This window comes from Engystomops pustulosus, chromosome 8 (assembly GCF_040894005.1).
Source record: "Engystomops pustulosus chromosome 8, aEngPut4.maternal, whole genome shotgun sequence".
NCBI classification, from domain to species: domain Eukaryota; kingdom Metazoa; phylum Chordata; class Amphibia; order Anura; family Leptodactylidae; genus Engystomops; species Engystomops pustulosus.
Window position 1 is genome coordinate 82,370,345 of NC_092418.1, and position 20,527 is coordinate 82,390,871.

Below are 20,527 nucleotides of genomic sequence, written 5' to 3' on the forward strand. Positions count from 1 at the left end.
GACTGGAGGGATGCCATTGGTGTCCTCAGGACAAAGATACTATTGAAGCTGTTGGCATGACAGGGAGCAATAAGTTATTGCTGAAATTCCCATGTTGGCACTTGTTGGCGATAATTATGTGGGTTTTGGTAGCTCATTCTCTAGACGGTTCCCCATCACTGACCTAGAACCATGCGGTTACGATAGTGAACACAGGAATCTTTCAAATTACATCAGGCTTGTGGTTCTGGGAGCTATAGAACCAGAGATAGAGGAAGCTAATGACATAGGCCTGAATGAGATTCTTATCTGCAGCTCACATTTCCTAGAATAACTGTTTGTATCCAAGTTTTTTTTTTATACATACAGAATCACAATTCTGGTTTTATTTTGAAGGAAACCTAGTTATTAAAGCAGATCTGATGGTAGGTTCCCAGTGACCTTCTATACCCTAATCTATCTTATATTATTTTCTACATTAAACTACAGATTATATAACCAATATGCTAATTTTACAGCAGAGGCTACTGGGGCGTGGACTAGCCTCTCCAGCCAGTGGGGGCAAAGGCTACTCCACACTTCTGCTCCTGCCTACCTGCTCCTCCCAAGGTGTTGCCTCCCTGATTCTGTGTATTCTAGGATTACCTAAAGATATGTTCCAGTTAAGTGGGGAACCTACCATCAGATGTACCGCAACGGGTAGATTGCTGATATGAAGGTTTCCTTTAAAGATTAAACTCTTCACTTTACTATGACAAAAATCAACTGTTTTTAGGCATCATAGAACCAAAGGTAATGTCAGGTCAGAAGAAATTCTGCTCCTTCAGCCTCAAAACATGACTCATCTGAGGCAACAAATGACGCTTCTATGCTTTTTATAGGGGAGGTTAACGGGTGAGATTTCACATAAAAAGGGGAATCCTCTAAAGATCTATATCTATCTATCTCTATATCTATACACACACACACATTACAAACACACACATTGGTGCAAAACCCACAAGTGTATCCAGCACAGTGTACACTTCATGGGTGGGAAAAAGAGAACTTTAGGCCCAGAACATCTGAGTCAGGTAAATTGTGGCCCGAGGCTCCCACCAGCCTGTAGCCTTATATCTGACATAGGATGTGCCCCCTATATCTGCCCCTGCATCCGGGGTCTCCATACACTGCTATAACCAGCAGGCTCTGCTCATCAGCTGACACCTGTAGCAGAAGTTTGAGTAGACACAATAGCCCTGGAGGCCGCGCACAGCAGCACAGAGGATCTCAGCACATTCCAGCACAGCCTCACCTTCTCCCTGCCCGCCTGCAGCTTCTTGTTGCGCTGCTCCTCCTCGGTCCCCTCCATACTTTGCACTAACTGTCACTTCCAAGACTCAACAACATGGCGCTAACGAGCCCGCCTCATCCGCCAAAATCCGTACCCAATCGTTATAAAGTTTCGGCCAATCAACTCTCTAACATTCACTGTCGTCACGCCCACAAAACGAACTTGTATCGCGGCTATGTGATTGGTGAGAATAATAAGTTTGGTGCCGCCCCCTATAAGGGGGCGTGTCCTCGTAGCTATGGTATTGGATTGGATTCCTTGCGGCTCTTCTTCTTTTCCTGCACAGTGACCGTTCTCAGTAAACATCATCTGGGTATAGCCACACCCCCTTGGGCTAAACCACCAATCAGAGAGGGGCATATAGTGGACCGGGAAATACGAGATTTCATTCCTCAGTCAAGACACGTACAGAGTGATTGGACAAGCGCGGTGACAATTACAAACACTACATGGGGATTGTTATATGGCCATAGCTGATACAAATCACATTACAGAGAAGGTCCAAAAATGGCAAACTCCTTTAGGGCGCTAAGATGAGGTGATTTGCCTAATTACATTACTGTTAACATTTTCGTTTACAAAACGCAGTGTACATGTGATGTTAATGCATTTGTTAACACATTGTTAACACACGCGTTAACGTCGTGTTTTGTAAAAGCAAATGTTAAAAGTAATGTAATTGGGCAAATCCCCCTCATCTCATCTGTTGTAATGCGTTTCAAAACACACTGCGTGACCGTGCCCTTAACTATTATTATTGGCATTATTAACATTGTTTAACCCCTTAAGGTTTTTTTCTCTCATTTCTCGCTCTCCACCTTCAAAAATCTATAACTTTTTTCTTGTGAGGCTTAGGCCCCTTCCACACTAGCGTTTTTCACGCGCGAGTTCTGCGCGTGCTTTTGACGCTCAGAACTTGCATTGCACTCTGTCCCATTGTTTCCAATGGGTCTTTCCTCATTTGCGTTTGTTTTGACGCGCGTCAAAATCGCAGCATGCTCTACTTTTGCGTTTCACGCGCGTTTTTTCCCGTCCAATTCAAGTCTATGGAAACGCATCAAAAATGCATTGCACTCGCAAGCATTGCAAGTGCAATGCGTTTTAAATGTATGGGTTGCTAGGTGACATGAATAATTCCCCTGCTCGAGATGCAAAAGTAGAGCATGCTGCGATTTTGACGCGCGTCAAAACAAACGCAAGCACGCGCGTGAAAAACAACGCAAATGAGGAAAGACCCATTGGAAACAATGGGACAGAGTGCAATGCAAGTTCTGCAATGTGTTCTTCACACATATATATTGTTCTTCACATGCTATTTTGTTCGCAACGCTCCGCACGTATCTCCCGACAAGTAAGCAGATGTGCCGAACATCTGTAATCTATTCTTCACTGTGTTTTTCACTTAAATGATCCTGTGTTCACTGTTTTTATTCTATTCTTCACTGTTCTTCACTGTGTTTTTTTAATTAAATGCTCGATCTCGAGCAGGGGAATTATTCATGTCAGTGATTTTCAACCTTTTTTGAGCCGCGGCACACTTTTTATACTTAGAAAATCCTGGGGCACACCACCAACCAAAATAGCACAAAATGACACTAAAACAGTCATAAAAGGCCTCCCTTTACTAATAAAAAAAACCCTAGCGGCCCCCCTTTACTAATTAAGAGCCCCTAGCGGCCTCCCTTTACTAATTAAGAGCCCCTAGCGGCCTCCCTTTACTAATTAAGAGCCCCTAGCGGCCTCCCTTTACTAATTAAGAGCCCCTAGCGGCCTCCCTTTACTAAGAGCCCCTAGCGGCCTCCCTTTACTAATTAAAAGGCCCTAGCGGCCCCCCTTTACTAATTAAAGGGCCCTAGAGGCCCCCCTTTACTAATTAAAGGGCCCTAGAGGCCCCCCTTTACTAATTAAAGGGCCCTAGAGGCCCCCCTTTACTAATTAAAGGGCCCCAGAGGCCCCCCTTTACTAATTAAAGGGCCCTAGAGCCCCCCCCTTTACTAATTAAAGGGCCCTAGAGGCCCCCCTTTACTAATTAAAGGGCCCTAGAGCCCCCCCTTTACTAATTAAAGGGCCCTAGAGCCCCCCCTTTACTAATTAAAGGGCCCTAGAGGCCCCCCTTTACTAATTAAAGGGCCCTAGAGGCCCCCCTTTACTAATTAAAGGGCCCTAGAGGCCCCCCTTTACTAATTAAAGGGCCCTAGAGGCCCCCCCTTTACTAATTAAAGGGCCCTAGAGGCCCCCCCTTTACTAATTAAAGGGCCCTAGAGGCCACCCTTTACTAATTAAAGGGCCCTAGAGGCCCCCTTTTTACTAATTAAAGGGCCCTAGAGGCCCCCCTTTACTAATTAAAGGGCCCTAGAGGCCCCCCTTTACTAATTAAAGGGCCCTAGAGGCCCCCCTTTACTAATTAAAGGGCCCTAGAGGCCCCCCTTTACTAATTAAAGGGCCCTAGAGGCCCCCCTTTACTAATTAAAGGGCCCTAGAGGCCCCCCTTTACTAATTAAAGGGCCCTAGAGGCCCCCCTTTACTAATTAAAGGGCCCTAGAGGCCCCCCTTTACTAATTAAAGGGCCCTAGAGGCCCCCCTTTACTAATTAAAGGGCCCTAGAGGCCCCCCTTTACTAATTAAAGGGCCCTAGAGGCCCCCCTTTACTAATTAAAAAAAAGACCCTAGCTTCCTTCCCTATACAAATAATAACCTTATATACTTACCCTTGATGTCTTCTTCCGCGTACCTTCAATCCTAATGGCGATCTGACCACCTTCTGTAGCTCCTGCACCGCGCGCCTCTGGTCACGTGACTTACGCAACCTGACGTCAGGATGCGCCAGTCACGTGACATGGGCCGTGCGGTGCAGGAGCTACAGAAGATGGGCGGATCGCCGACGCGGGGCTTGTAGGTAAGTATGGGGCAGAAACACAGGGGGCGCGGCGGCAGCATTACACATGGACACCATGGTACGGGGAACTTTCCCCGCGGCACACTCAACCATGTGTCGCGGCACACTAGTGTACCGCGGCACACAGGTTGAAAATCACTGATTCATGTCACCTAGCAACCCATCCATTTAAAACGGAACAAAATGGAACAAAAAAGCAGCCAAAAACGTCAGTTTTTCACGCATTGCACCATGACGTGAAATGCAACGCTAGTGTGGAAGGGGCCTCATTTTCTGCATGACAAATTTTATGTCACAGTAACGTTATTTACTATTCCATGCTGTGTACTGGGAAGCCGGAAAATTCGCAAAAAAAAAAAAAAAGAATTTGCGTCACTTTTTTGTGGGCTTTTTTTTGTGGGTTTTTACGACTATTGCTGTGCGCACCAAATAACATCTCTGCTTTATTTGGCTCGGTACGATCAGGGTGACACCAAATTTATACAGGTTTTATTGTGTTTTAATACATTTTCAAATATGAAACAAATGTGTACGAAAAAAATAATATATTTTTCCCATCTTCTGACGCTAAGAACTTTTTCATACATTGGCGTACTGAGCTGTGTGATGTCTCATTTTTTGCGAAAATGAGCTGACGATTTCATTGCTACCATTTTGAGGAGTGTGCAACATTTTGATCCCTTTTTATTATATTTTTTTGTGATGTAAAATGATGTAAAATTGGCGTTTTGGACATTTGGGGATTATTTTTCGGTATGGGGTTCACCACCAACAATAACTGTTTTTATATTTTGATCGGGCATCAGTTCTTGGGAAAGGGGAGTGATTTAAATTATTAGGTTTTTATAATTTTTTTAAACTTTTTTTTTAACTTTCTCTTTTTTTACTATTATTTTTAGACCCTATATGGTAAATTAACCCTAGATAGTCTGATTGTTCCTACCATAACCTGCAATACTAATATATTGCAATATATAGCATTTTTACACAGTATTCATTACAATTAGCCAAAGGCTCGTTGTAACGAAACTGCAGAAACCAGACAGCCTCGCGTCTGATGAAGACCTGAGGCTGTCTTAGCAACTGATCGCTGCTCCTCAATTCCTCCTTTCCGGGCAGCAACAATCGGAACAAAGATGGCAGCGCCCACGTGCCACCATCCCGGCAGCATCAGCAGGGTTAATACCTTCGATCGGTGCTAACACCGTCCACGGGTATAAGGGTGATGGCACACGTGGCGTTTTGAACGTGTTTTTGGCCCTTTTTAAGCAGTCCGTTAAAAAACGCATGCGTTTTTGAAAGGTTTGACCAATTATCGTAATTGAAACTGGTCAAAAACGGACTGCTTAAAAACGGGCCAAAAACGCGTTCAAAACGCCACGTGTGCCATCACCCTTGGCGGTGGGTGTTTGCTTCAATATGTAGCAGATCCCTCCTCTGCATGGAGAGGGCTCAGCCCGTGAGATCTCTTCATGCAGCCCCCACATCTCTATGCCGTGCAGAGCGTGAAGGGGTTAAAGTATTATAATTTTTGCTGTATTACCCTAATGCAGGTCAGAATTGAAAGTAAACGCGTCTGTCTCAGCCACTCCAATGTCACCATAACACCCTTTAAATTGTGCCTGCACATAAGGCTATATTCAGATCACGTTTTATTCCCTATGATGTAAACATTTCAGGATGATTCCTGACGTAGCTTTACAACGGAGGGCAGCAGCATCAGTTGTGTATTATATTTTAGGCAGGGGCTCAAGTCTTCTAGGGGGTCCATGGACACCCAAACAACCTACCACACTTTATACACAGAAGAACCTTCACCCATGAAATCCTCATACATCTGTTCCTGTACACAAGAGCCATTTCAGGACCATTGATGGTCCTCCAAAGGTTCTGCTGCTGATGTTCATGGTATCCCCATATACCACTGGAAAAAATACAAAAAAAGAGAGATCGTTCTCCCATAGAGTAGTAAGAGGAGTCAAATCAGGTGGACTAACCCACAGGTGTCCTGGGTCCCAATAGGTGGGGAATTACCTGAGATAGGCTAGAAGGTACGCCTATAGTAGTGATGGCCGCACAATGTCCTGTAACCTGGATAGTACTGTCCAGTAGGGTTTCATGAGATTCAGAAAACAAAAATCGGACTCTGAAGCGCCACTTCCACATAGACAGAATAATTTATTTATAAATATGAGGATGACGCGTTTCGAGGGAGGACATCCCTCTTATTTATAAATAAATTATTCTGTCTATGTGGAAGTGGCGCCTCGGAGTCCGATTTTTGTTTTATGAATCTCATATACCACTGGGGAACAATCACAGTATAAACTCAGCGTCAGCCAGGGATGGAGGCCATAAAGTGACATCCGTAGGTTATTATGGCCTTCACTGAGTATATACTGCAGGAAGTGCAACATCCCCCGCCGGGGCCTAGATCAGAACAGGGGGGCACACACCTGCATGTAAGTGTGCTTGGTTTATAATCATTGATCCTGGTGGTAGATTTCCTTTAAATTGGAAGTATTGCCATTTGTCCTGTAAGTTTCCCACGTTTTGGTCTAGTTAAATCCACAGGCAGATCAATACACTGAGGATGGGTGAGGAGTCAGGGATGACATCAGATAACTGTCTCTATGGAACAGTACACATAGCACAATGAATAGTGAGTGATCCTGGGCGTGGAGGGGGATTGTCATCACTAGTCACATGCCTTAGATACAAGATTGTTTACAGGTAGTGACCGGCAACAAGCACTACAGCAGAGGGAATAAGACCACATCAGAGATAATATATTGCTGCGGATAAAGACGAAAGGATCCAGGTAACTGCACTCTTACATACATCAACCTCGAACGGTGGGGTGAATCAGTGCAAACACAGATTTTAAGGACCCATTACTAGAAGCAGGGGTCACACATCAAGGTAAATTTATCATTTGCAAGGTCTCGTAGGCAAATTTAGCTGTATTTGTATATCAGATTTATTATAGTGATATATTTTGTATTTCAATTTGAGGCTTATTATGACGTTACACTACATAAACCCATCTTCAACATTGTGATCTACACAATTAGTCTGGAATAAGATGTCTTAAGTAAAAGATATTGCGGCAAATTTATGTCAGGATCTGTTCACAATTGTATATATATATATATATATATATATATATATATATATATATATATATATATAAAATCTTTAAATGCTTATGTTAAGTTACATGTGTATACATGTTAAACTTATGCTTATGTTAACTTTTAAAACCTTAAATCAGCAAATAAGACATGAGACAATTGTTGTCATCATGCTTTGACATCACGATTGTAAACGCAAATGTTAACAATAATGTAATTAGGCAAATCACCTCTCCTCCTGTTTTATCACCTGTTGTAATAAGTTTTAAAACGCAATGAAAACGCAACCAAAGCGTAACAAAGTGTGTGAATGCGCCCTCAGACAATTCCTAGTTACAGACCAATCTTTTTATCCACGGTGACCTCTGGTGAATCTCTCAGGAAGCTGGTTATTTGTTGAACTTTAGCCCTAGGTTGCAATCATAGGTTGAAAGGTGTCTGCAATGAAGCTTTATTGTTAATCCTTGTTCTCTTGTCAACCAGAAATTTGTCCAGAGTAACACTTACTAAATATACCTGTCTCAACTTACATACAAAACTTAAACAAAATCAAACATTTGAAAAAGCAAGAAAACACATAGAAATACTCACCTCCACTCCTCTTGATGTTGATCCCTGCGTCGTCCGTTGCTAGTCTTGACACGCAAGGATATAAGAAACTTATAATTAGCAGCCCTGAGACCGAGGACAAGACGTCTAGCGCTCCAGGCTGCTAATTATGCATTTCATCATGCTAATTATGAATTGACACATCTCACGTGATATCACATCAATTCCCCATGCTTCCAGGATGGGAGAGGGAAGAGCGAGGGTGTGCATAATAATCAGCCCGGAGTGCCGGATATCTTGTCCCTGTGCTTGGTGCTGCTTCCTATTTATAAGTTTGTTTTTTAGGCCTCCTGGTGTGGAGAACAGCGCCGGATCAACATCAAGAAGAGTGAGGGTTAGTATTTTTATATATGTTTTTTTTTAATCATTGATTTCTTTTAAGATGCACCTATACAATCTATCCTGTACATAACCTGGGAATTGCCTGTACATCTAAACTAAATACAGCTGAACTGGGTTCAAGCTGGTCATTTTGGACTGCACATAGACTAAGGCTGCGTTCACAAGTTGTGTTTCATTTGCATTCTGAAATGCAATTCAAACACAACGGGAAGGTGCTTGGCCCAATAGCAGATGTGTTTTTACTGAAATGCATGCGATTGGGAATGAGCACCATGTGTATTGTTTGGAAACAATGCAAAATATGAGGTGCTCGTAACCGATAGAGTGTGATTCAGTGGAAACCCATATGCCATCACACCAAGTCCATCCCCCTAGCGTTTGAATTGCATCTCAGAATGCAATGGAAACAGAACCTGACTTCTCATGCATATGAATATAGACTGCTCTCGGCAGCAAAGAACAGTTAAAACACACCAATATCAAGCGAAAAATACTGCCCAAGCCAGGAACAATGCAAGACAACAGGGGCAGGTTACCAATTGCATGTGTTATCATGGAAGCATATATGTGATAGGGCAACAAGGCAATCGCCACCTGTCATCGCAGCCTAAAATGCAACTCTATACTTACCACTTCAGAGGGTGCAACTGGTTTTCAATCATTCCCTGCTGATTATGATTTCAATGGTTGTCAGAAAAGGAGCACTTGGGTATGGATGGCTGCGCAGCATTCAGTGAAGTATAGCATTTTATTCTCCTCCCCCCATAAATGCCGCCCCATTCACAAAACTCACAAAGTCTTTTTCATATTTTTAATAGATTCTCAAACATGACAGACCCCAATATGGTGGATCATATGACTAGGCTCAAACTAAAACTTTTAGAAAAGGTAAGGTTAATATTTGTTTTACCATATGCCTATAGTCTAAATATATATTTGTCCAATTGTCCATCACCTTGCAATATAAAACGTATATTTTTTTTATACATATGACTGAAAGAAAAATGAAAGGGCTTAGCCAGCATTTATGATGACAGTATCGTCTGGATATAACTTTGAATATTTAATGTAAAATGTAACTCAATGTATAGTATTATGCTATATTATACCATCCATGTTGATATTGCTAATTGATTGGGAAATGGAATTATAATATTGCTAGTTTGGATGTGCTTACAGCCGTGAGCATTGGTGACCACTGTCCAATGATAGCGCATACCTGGTGACGCTGTGTGTTGTTTTCAGATAAAATTTTTATCTTGTCATTATAGAGATTAGAAAATGAGCGTGATATTGCTGATGATTCGTCTGATATAGAACCAGTGACAGCAAGTAAGAATTTAGATCTTAATCACAAATTGTATTGTATGTTTCGTGCTTCCATGCTATGTCCTTGGACAATTGGTGGTAACAGCCAAAACCCCCAGATTGAAGATCTTTATTACCTGAACGGAGAAATTGATTAAAATCCACTCTAAATGTTTATGTTAACAGGGTTCACTTTTGAAATGACCCCTCATCATGCAATCAACAGGAGTATGAGCCAGGAATGCAAAACTTTTTGCTACTGTATAGAACAGCATTGGTTGCTGCATCATTATGGACAGAGACATGCAGTATACTGACCATTTATTATTACAACAAGGAGTCTGGGGGTGGTGGGTGCGCATATTATGCCTGCACATATCCCACTGCAAAACACAAGTGAAAACACTTTTGTGACTCATGAAGGAGGGTTGAATACACTATGACCATAATCTGTTTTATCAGGGAGCTTTGATGGTCAGGAAGAGGCTTTACAATCTGCACTACGCAGGAGAAAAGATCTGCTGCACAAATTACGAGTAAGTTTATCATGTCTCTAGACCATCTGAAATTGTAAGACAATTCATATTATCCTTTATATTGGCGCATTCCTGAATTTTCTTTATTATGACTTTTTGAACATAGGAGCAACAACTCCTAGATGAGATAGCTAGGCCTCATACCTGGGAAGGGACACGCAGGAAAAAAGTAAACATAGATCAAATTGCCCCCCTACATCTCTATCACACTGCGCCTCCTCCAGAACCACCAATGCGTTATTATCCTCCACCGCCGCCGCCACCGCCACCAGAGCCACCAAGGATCATCCAACAACAGGTATGCGCAAAGCTACACTTTGGGCACTTTGTACAGTCTGCTCAGCTACTAATGCTCTATAACATGCTGCCTATCTATCTACAATATGTAAAGACAGGAAACTGTACAGTCTCCTCAGTCCCTCTTGCTCTATAAACTGCTGCCTACGGATGGGACACTATGAACAATGGCACACATTTACTAAGCTCTGTGCGCCAGTATTCTGTCATACTTTTCAAGTTCTTTCTAGTGCAAACTGCTTGCACAGGTATTTAAGAAGGGTCCGCGCCAAACATGTTTTGCACTGAAGGGTATTCCGGTGCAGATTCGGACATTTAACATGCAAAGTCCGACAGAATTGTGTTACACAGCTCATGTTTAAGTTGCCCCAAAAAATGCGGTGCGCTCTGACGGAGCGGTGCAGAGGGCGCAAGATTCATGACGAATGTTCGCCAGAAATCCTGAATTTAACTATGTGCAGTTTGCCTGTGTAGTGTGTAGGGGACACACTACACAGGCAAACTGCACATAGTTCAATTTGCACTGCTCTTAGTTAATGTGCCCCAATCTGTTCAGCTCCTCCTGTTCTGTAACATGCTGCCCTCAGTATACTATTTATAATCTGCTTAGTTCTTTCTGATTTATAACATGCTCAATATTAGAGGACCAATTTGCCATTCTTTTACAAAAACACAATGGGGCTCATTTACTTACCTGTCCAACGTAGTTCACTAAGATTGTGTGCCCGATATCCTGCATGTGTCGCTTCCCTGCTCAGGTCCCACAGAGTGCACCATCTTTTTTGTGGTGCACCTTTTACCCCTAAATTGTGTCGCATACAAGCCACACGTGCGGAGACAAAAAACAATCACGTGCAACACATTCCCAGCGCAGACACTTGCTAAATACCTGTCCAAGCTGCGCAAATCCTGAAAAATATGGAAAGTCCGATGAAAGTGCGATCCGTGACACCAGCGTGTCAGTTTATAATGTTCCCATAATACATAATTCCTATAAAATAATACTATTATTATTATTATATAATGTTCGATAAATCCCCTGATCTCTTACATATAACTATTCAAATGACAGATACTACATGTTTATGGTGCTCTCATATGGCTCATAGAGGCCTCCAGTTTGTAGAATCCCCACTACAATATCCTTAAGATTAATTACTTTCCCAAAAAATCAGAATATTGTAAAACCTGTCAAACTCGCTGAAGTCTGTTAGTTTGGATCTGTTAGCTTCCTTTGTAATGTGCTGCCTTAATAAAAATATGAAAAAATCAAAAAAATCCTTTTTGTTCAGTTACCCCAGCAGCCAGCAACTATAATCCAGCAGTTACCTCCTCAGCAGCCACTGATCACTCAAATTCCTCCTCCACAAGCCTATCCGCCACGTTCTGGGAGCATTAAAGAAGGTAGGAGGTTGTCCATGTACTTGAATAGGATTAAGACTTTTGTTCCTCATGGATATTACTGATCACCCATCTACCCAGACATGAATGTGGCTAGTTATAACCTGTTCTTTCTTACAGATATGGTGGAGATGATGCTTATGCAGAACGCTCAGATGCACCAGATCATTATGCAGAACATGATGCTGAAAGCACTGCCCCCTATGGCTTTGTCACAAACTGCTGGAAATGCACCACAAGCACTACCTCAGTCACAGGTAGGTTGCTATGTGAATAGTATAAATAATGGTTGCTCCAGCGTGGGAAAAAGGGAAGGTTTAAAAACAAAGATTTATTTAGTCCATTTTAAAGGACATCTATCACCAGATCAAGGATTGTAAACCAAGCACACCGACATACTGGTGTGCAGGTTCTGCTGTTCTTTTAGTTGCTTATGCCCTTGTTTTTAAGAAAGCTCATTATGCAAATGAGCCTGAGGGGCTCCAGGCTGGATTAACTCCTTTGGAGCCTGGACCCCCTTATGCTCATGTGCATAATTAAAAAAAATTTTTTTTGTGAAAACCAGGGCATAAGAAGCTAAAAGAAGAGCAGATCCTGCCAGAGGGGGCACACACCAGTATGTCGGTGTGTTTCGTTTACAATCCTTCATCCTGGTGGTAGATGTCCTTTAAAAACTATCATGTGCACGTGAAAAAGGGGGAAAGATGCACACCTATTGACACATTTCGTAAAATAAATCCTTATTTATTTATATATATATATAGTGTGTGGAATAACGAATAGGGATTAATTTTCCGAAACGCGTCAACAAATGTGCATCTTTCCCCCCTTTTTTTCATGGCCGAACTTATCCCTACCTCTCAGCTGTGGGAAACAGATTGACTGGGAGACTCTCATCACCTGGTGAGCTGGCTTGAGTTGTCTTTTTCCTATGTGTGTCTAGGTTGCTATGCGCCCTGATTTGAGCAACTGGCATTATGATCATTACTAGTTTGCTGTAGAGTTGGAGCCACAGTTGCCATTCATATAATAAAAGGATAGCTCAATTAGAAAGAGAGACACTTATAAAGAACATACCTATGTTCTGGCTCATATAGATAGATCTCAAGCACTGGTTTCCCCTAGTACTAAGAGGTCATATGGCAAAGATTACCTTTGTGGGTTAATTCTTATAGCCTAATAATAGGCCATTAAATGAATTTTCATTATATTTCTACATCTTTACAGGATCTTCAGATTGGGAACCCTGTACTGCTGAAAACTGAGAAGATCCGTCCATCTTCAGTACACCATCACCACCACTATACACCACCAGGCCTTCCGGCAGCGCCTCCAACAATGCAGCCACCAATGGGATATCCAATGTGGCCTCAAATGATGCCTTCAAACACCATGGGGCAAATGGGGGGATTCCCTCAGGCTGTGCACCATGTCACTGGTCCTACTACAACACTTCCAGCAATGCACATGTAAGTCATCTATGGAACAGAACCTTTCTCGGCACTGACCCAGTAGACATCACCGGCTTAGTATATAAATCAGCAATTGAATTACTTCTCAGTTATTCCGGATCTGCCTTATCTATCCTTTCATAATTTTTAATTTTTCAAGTGCAGCAATGGATGGAATCTCACGCAGAGTCCCGAGCGCACTATAAGGCCATGACCAAGGTGAGAGTGAAGAATAGTCTTCTCATTCGTTATACTACAAGACAATGTAAATTTCACATGTAATAGACTCTGACAAGGTTCAAGGGGTTTCCAGCTTTGTGTCAATAAAGATTTTTACCCCAAAATGTATACAACTTTCAAATGTCATATGTGCTGCATTTACTTCCCATCTTCAAGATCTCTAGTTGCTTTCAGTGAATGGTATTACAGTCAGAATCTTTTTTCAGCTATGACATAGATTGTATCCAGTCTTCCAATCTAGGCTTGGTTCACATCAGTGCCAGAGGTGAAAGGAGTGTCAAATACTGATTCCAGAATATTTGTTTTTCTGTTCCTATAACAAAATCTTTAAAGGGGGTTAATCAAGATGGCCTGTCCTCACTTCAGTGATGAATCATCCCTTGTAATTTTGCAACCAGAGGAAGTTATACAAATATGTTTTCCATATGGTTTGGAAAATTTCAATTTGGGACCCTAAATCACCTAGAGGTTTGTATGGACCTGGGCTTTAGGCCCCCAATCGACCAGAATATTAAATTAGAGTGGTCTAAAAACAAACATTAATACTTACCTAGATGTGAGTCTGATGAGGCACATCGGCCACACATAAACAGATCCCACGCCAGCCCCTCCTCTTGTGGGAAGTGTAGCCGAGACACTACCCCAGCTTCACTGCGCGTGCTCCGTTCCTTCAGTGTTTGCACAGTGAAGTTGGGGTGTACTACGTCAGCTTCACTAGCCGCAATGCACAGGACTGCAGGTAAGTATGAATGTTTTTTTTTCAATGCTACTGTGTAGTGAACAATTTGAGACACTAAACTAACCCTCCATAAGGACCTGCAAGTGGTTTAGTGTACTTAATCTCCCTGACAGATTCACTCTAAATAAGGCATCAATATCTATGTCTCATTCAAGAAGCCTAGTGACATGGCATACTATAATAACCGAACCAGGAAGTATTTTGTAAAAGGATTAGACACCCAACAGAAGACTTTTTGGATTATATTGCATCTTCTCAGAACAGTAAAGGGAACTAGTTTAGTGGTGAATAGCCAAACCAGATTTCTGGACTGAACAAGTAGACATTATTGTATAGGGAGATGCCTTATTTAAGGTTGGATTGAAGGCATAATTTTCCATTTTTTCCACCCTGGAAAACTTATTTTTACATTTCATACCCAGAATCTTTAGTGACTCTGAATCTCCAAGAATCATTTCCTTTCTGATCTACATCTCTAGCCTCGCACCTAACCAAACCATTGTCCTACTCTGTAGTGATGAGGAACAATGATTATGAAACAGAACTGTCTGAAGTCCATTCAGACACTCATGCCTTATTTAAGGTATCACTGGAGGCCAAGTTCTCCTTTTTCCATGATGGAATACTTATTTCCTTATTCCATATCTAGAATCCTTAGTAGTGCATAACACAACCTTTAATTTCCTACCTTATTGCACATTTTGACATTTTCATATGGAAATTATCAGTGGTGGTAAAGATTACTTGTGTGTAGGGGTGGTTATTACAAAATCTGAGCACTGGGCAAGATTGTCTATTTTAGATGTAGGGTTTGCTACAAGAAACAAATCCTTTTTTTCACAAAATATTAGCAACTTAGACAGTTTTAAACAGAGTCAGTATATCAGCTTACAAGACCAGGGGCTCCGTTTAAATGGAGGAGGAACAGGACTGTTCTTGTTGTCAGTTCAGGTCACAGTAGATAAATCTGATAGATTTGCCTACCCTCTAGATAGGGGAATCACTTTTACACTTTTTTTTTAATTTCCCCTTTTACACCATCTCCAAGCCAAGTGAGGGGTGTGAAGGGGCAGCAGAGTGGGCCAGTGCCTTCATCATACACAGGCCAGCATATGATAAAATCCTCCCTATAAGGATGGACTCACATTGGTGTTTTTTTTTACATGAGTGATTTTTCACTGAACCCATTTTGGCCTATGGACACATACAGATGGTTTTCTCTTTATATATATGTGTCCATAGGCCAAAATGGGTTCAGAGAAAAAAAATGCCACAGTGAAGCTACCCCAAGGTTGGTTTCACATTGGCGTGTGTGCTCCGCTTACGTTTCCAGCCTCAGGGTAAGGTCAAACGTGGTGTTTTGAACACTTTTTGGCCCTTTTTAAAGCAGTCCGTTAAAAAACGCATGCGTTTTTGACTGGTTTTAATTAAGATAATTGGGAAAACATGCATGTGTTTTTTTTTTAATGGACTGCTTAAAAATGGGCCAAAAATGGATTCAAAACACCACGTGTGACTTCACCCTCATCAGTGGAAAAAAACTGACCTGTTGTCCGTTTTTTTTGCGGACCCATAGACTTCTATCGCATCAGTGAAAATCAAAGGACAGGTTTCTAAATTTTTTCCACGAACAAAGGATCAGTGAAAATAAAAACCAATGTGAAAACACACAAATAATGGGTCAGTGAGGTATCAGTGAAAATCACTGAACTGTGTTGTGTCTCCGTTTTGATTTTGTCTTGGCTCTGCTGAAGGTTTGACAATGCTTTGAAAAGATCACACCTGGATTCTCAGACTCATCAGTGAAAAAAAAACACAGATCAGGTTTTTTGCTTTCTAATAGACTTCTATTGCCTTCCATGATCCGCAACTATTGAAAAATGGTACATAATTAATTTTTTTTCCAGACAACAAATCAATGACAATAAACACTAATGTGAAAATACAGATAGAAAACAATGGCTCAGCGAGGCATCTGTGGAAATCACTGAACCACACATGTGAAAAACAACCCAATGTGAAAGAGCCCTAAGTTTACTTCTATATCGTTCTATATTTATGTCCTATATAGAGAATAGGCTGTCAACATAAAATTCTGGAAATTTTTTTAAACAGCTTCTGATAAGGCCTAATGGAATTCTCCATGTATTGTCACAATTAGCTTGGAATATTAAATAGATTAATATGCAGCACCATATGTAACATAAATGTTTGTTTGGCAATGCTGTCTTGTGGTCAGATGTTGCAACCCCTCCCCCTACAAAGCAATAGTAATCTTTCATCTAAATTGGCAACATTTTGCAAATCCCTGATAATTGGTTGATAGGTTTAAAAATTGTTGCATATGAAAGCATAAGGAGTCTTTACATTGTTGCGCCTTAACAATGAAAATGTTTTCACCCACTGATGAAACACAGAGATATTGAAATGGTAAAAAATGGAAACCCAAGTTGAGTTGATGTATAAAAATCTGTAACATTTAACCTGATTTTTTTTCTTTGCTCAATAGTCTCTTGTTCGCCCAGGAAATGACTTTTGAATTGACAAAGAGCAATTCCTGAGGGGAGACTGGTGACCACACAGCTACATTCCCATGTAGAGGCAGTCATATCTACAAGAACAGTCATTGGAAAGAGCTGCTGGTCATTATATGCATGAGACTCCTCCAATAATGTCCTCCAATGATAATGTAAAAGATACAATGTGTTGTTTTATTTGCATAACATATTTTTATAAAATGTAAAAAGTTGTGATTTCATCTTTAGCAAATAAAAGAAAAGTTAACTTTTGTACATGGATCATGATCAATGTATTTTTGTAGATTATATGGAAATTTTTGTAAAAGATGATCTTCGATATTATATTTCCACAAAATGAGTGTTGCACTTATAATTGGTGGGGGACTTACCACTGGGCACCACCCACAATCAGGAGAACGAGGGGTCAGAATCCAAGTGATAATGGCACACCATTGCACAAGTGGCCACTGCTCCATGCAATGTCTATGGGACTGACAGGATAGCCGTGTGCTGTCACTTGCACATTCTTTAGAATACCGTGGCACATTTACTAAGGGTTTTGGACAGTTTTCGGTCAGGAATTTAAGAAGAATCTGCACCACAAATGTGTTGCAAGCAACCATTTTGTGGCGCAGCTGCACTAGCCTCCGTGCGACACAAATAAGGGGGCATTCTGGATGCTTAGTCGGCGCGTGCGCCAGATTTATGTCGCAAAGTCTGTTGCACGCCTATGTTAAAGTCGCACCACAAAAAAGTTGGTGAACTCAGGCCAGTGCAGGGAAGCGCCAGATTCATGATTTCTGATGCACGTTCTTAACCCCTTCACGCTCCATGACTGATATATCCGCCACGGTGCTATGAAGGGTACACTCCCCGGCCACTTTATTAGGTACACCTGTCCAACTGCTTGTTAACATTTAATTTCTAATCAGCCAAACACATGGCGGCAACTCAGTGCATTTAGGCATGTAGACATGGTCAAGATCAAATCAAGCATCAGTATGGGGAAGAAAGCTGATTTGAGTGCCTTTGAACGTGGCATGGTTGTTTGTGCCAGAAGGGCTGGTCTGAGTATTTCAGAAACTGCTGATCTACTGGGATTTTCACGCACAACCATCTCTAGGGTTTACAGAGAATGGTCCGAAAAATAAAAAACATCCAGTGAGCGGCAGTTCTGTGGGCGGAAATGCCTTGTTGATGCCAGAGGTCAGAGGAGAATGGGCAGACTGGTTCGAGCTGATAGAAAGGCAACAGTGACTCAAATCGCCACCCGTTACAACCAAGGTAGGCAGAAGAGCATCTCTGAACGCACAGTACGTCGAACTTTGAGGCAGATGGGCTACAGCAGCAGAAGACCACACCGAGTGCCACTCCTTTCAGCTAAGAACAGGAAACATTTTTTGTACACACATCGTTTAATTTTTAAAAATATATTAAAACGCAATAAAACATGTATAAATTTGGTATCACCGCGATTGTACTGAACCAAAGAATAAAGTAGAGGTGTTATTTGGAGCGAAGAGTGAAAGCCGTAAAAACTGAGCCCTGAAGGACGTGATGCACATGCATTTTTTTCCGGCTTCCCAATACATGGCAGGGAATAATAAATAACATCACAGCAAAGTAAAATTTATTATGCACAAAATAAGCCCTCACACAGGTCTGTATACGGAAAAATGAAAGTTATGGATTTTTGAAGACGGAGAGCGAGAAATGAGCGAAAAAACCTCATTAAGGGGTTAATGAATCTGGTGCACTGAGCATTATACACAGGCAGAGCACTTTTAGTGCAGTTTCCTACATTCTTAGTAAATGTGCCCCACTGTGTTTTATAAGAAGGGGCTGATTTACAGCTAGAGCATATATATAAGGAAGGTCTGTATAATGGACCGTATTAATCACCTGGTTATTTATCTAACAGTTGTTCGGATCAACTCAAATTCCTTTCTTGTCCATTGCAGAATACCGAAATTCAATGTACTTGAAGTAAGTGTCGGGTCCCTCTAACTAACTAATGCTCAATTAATTCTCTATGGAACTACTAGAGATAGTTCAGTAAAACACTTCACTATCTCCAGAAGTCCCATGGACACTTATTTGGAAAGCAATAAACCTGCATGACCTGGAGATCAATTTAAAGGAAATCAACCAACAAAATCAATAATTATAAAACAGGGACACTTACTCATATTTACAGGCACCGTGACTGTGTTAATGTTATATTTGCTATCCATGGTCTCCTTCCTACAAAAATGAACTTTTAAAATTATGATGGGGGTTGTTACCAGAGCCTCTCTGTGCTGTAGCTTCACAGGCTGTCACAGTTTTGCAGAAGCACTTCCCCCCTCCTCCTGCGTGCTGAACCTTTCTCTGCTACAGTGAGATTACATCAGGCAAAGGGAGGGGGACATGTTGAGGGAGCAAAGGGGAGGGGCTCTTCTTACCTGCAGCAATGAGGGGCTCTGGCAACGCGCCCCAGAGCCCTTCTGGGTCATTAGTAAAATTTTTAAACTTTAGAAGGAAGGAGGCCATGGATCTCAAAGATAAGAAGATTCCCACAGTCTTGTACTGGAATCTGTAAGTGTCCCTGATTTATCCTACTTGATTTTGATGTAGATTTCCTTTAAGTGGGGGAACAGAACTCTTGTTGTCAGTGCAAGTTCCAGTAGTCATATGAATATTTCACGTATGAATATTATCATACGTGAATATATATATATATATATATATATATATATATATATATATATATATATACATAAAGGAATAATTAGGAATAATGAATAAGGAATAATGAATCTCTAAATGGTTGATTTCCTTTTATTAACCTGACAAACCTAATTTAACTGGTAGCCTAACTTTCCAGTTTTTACTGACTTTGCAAAAATGGTGTGCATTTGCAAACTGACTGGACAACCTTTCCCCCTGGTATCAGGTTGTCCAAATGAAGGTCAAAGCAAGAGCAATTGGTTATTCCAATTCTTTGATATCTAGAACAAGGCATCTGTACAACATCAAAAACTCTTTTAAGTCCCAAGGAAGGCTGGTCGCCCTCCAAAGACAAATGGAAGACAGGACAGGATAATGCAGAGAATCTCCATAAGTAATTGTTTTCACACTGCAGCTAGTATTTCTAGCTAGTTTGGCACTGTACAGGGTAAGGATCTGTCTTGTCATACAGTGTTTCGACATTTAAGAGCATTTGAACTGAAAGCTAAACTGGACTGCAGTGACTAAACTTCTCATTAGCAAAAATAATCAAAATGCTAGACTCACCTTTGCTTAGTCGTGAGGACAGAGAAGAAGCGGTCCACAATTCATTTTAGTGGTTAAAGTTTAATTTATTTGAATCTGATAGGAAACATTGGGCACATTTACTTACCCGGTCTGGAGGAGATCCCGAAAGTGCATTGTCCGACGTCAATGCACTGTGCCGTGATTCACTAACATCGTGCGCCCAACTTGGGTCGCTTCCCTGCACACCTTTAAAAAAAGACTTGTAATTAGCAGGTCAGAGCGCAGGGACGAGATGTTAATTATTCACGCCTCCTGCGTGACATCATCTCCCTCTCCGGCAGAGGCTGCTAATTATAATTATTTTTTCTAGCTGATCCCGGCGTGTCAAGATTAACAAAGACCACCACAGGGATCAACATGAAGATGAGAGTGGGTGAGTATTTTCCATCTATTTTGTCTTATCGATACTGCTACAATTCCTTTAAGGAGAATTTGATAGATAGATA

At 41.4% G+C, this 20,527-nt stretch overlaps 2 protein-coding genes across 13 annotated transcripts in view; one reads left to right on the forward strand and one right to left on the reverse strand.

Annotated features, from left to right (window-relative positions):
- The window catches only part of PCNT (pericentrin), a 49,575-nt gene extending 47,984 nt beyond the window's left edge, over window positions 1–1,591 (reverse strand). For all 4 annotated transcript variants that reach the window (XM_072121517.1, XM_072121518.1, XM_072121519.1 and 1 more), the window contains exon 1: window positions 1,274–1,591. In XM_072121517.1, the coding sequence (XP_071977618.1) occupies window positions 1,274–1,330 (57 nt within the window). In that variant the 5' untranslated portion in view covers window positions 1,331–1,591. The remainder of the gene's footprint in view (window positions 1–1,273) is intronic.
- C8H21orf58 (chromosome 8 C21orf58 homolog) lies at window positions 1,341–16,965 on the forward strand. Of its 9 annotated transcripts, none has more exons than XM_072121526.1 (12): window positions 1,342–1,496; window positions 6,942–7,130; window positions 8,237–8,285; window positions 9,112–9,181; window positions 9,565–9,625; window positions 10,064–10,137; window positions 10,244–10,435; window positions 11,727–11,838; window positions 11,956–12,092; window positions 13,063–13,304; window positions 13,452–13,505; window positions 16,775–16,965. In XM_072121526.1, the coding sequence occupies exons 4-11, from the start codon at window positions 9,122–9,124 to the stop codon at window positions 13,498–13,500; spliced, it is 927 nt and encodes a 308-aa protein (XP_071977627.1). In that variant the 5' UTR covers window positions 1,342–1,496; window positions 6,942–7,130; window positions 8,237–8,285; window positions 9,112–9,121; the 3' UTR covers window positions 13,501–13,505; window positions 16,775–16,965. The 9 variants fall into 9 exon arrangements, with proteins under 9 accessions (XP_071977630.1, XP_071977627.1, XP_071977628.1 ...); XM_072121530.1 differs by having other exon boundaries at window positions 1,343–1,496; window positions 6,942–7,029; window positions 13,447–13,505; XM_072121521.1 differs by having other exon boundaries at window positions 1,343–1,496; window positions 6,942–7,029.
- The last annotated feature ends 3,562 nt before the right edge of the window (window positions 16,966–20,527 follow it).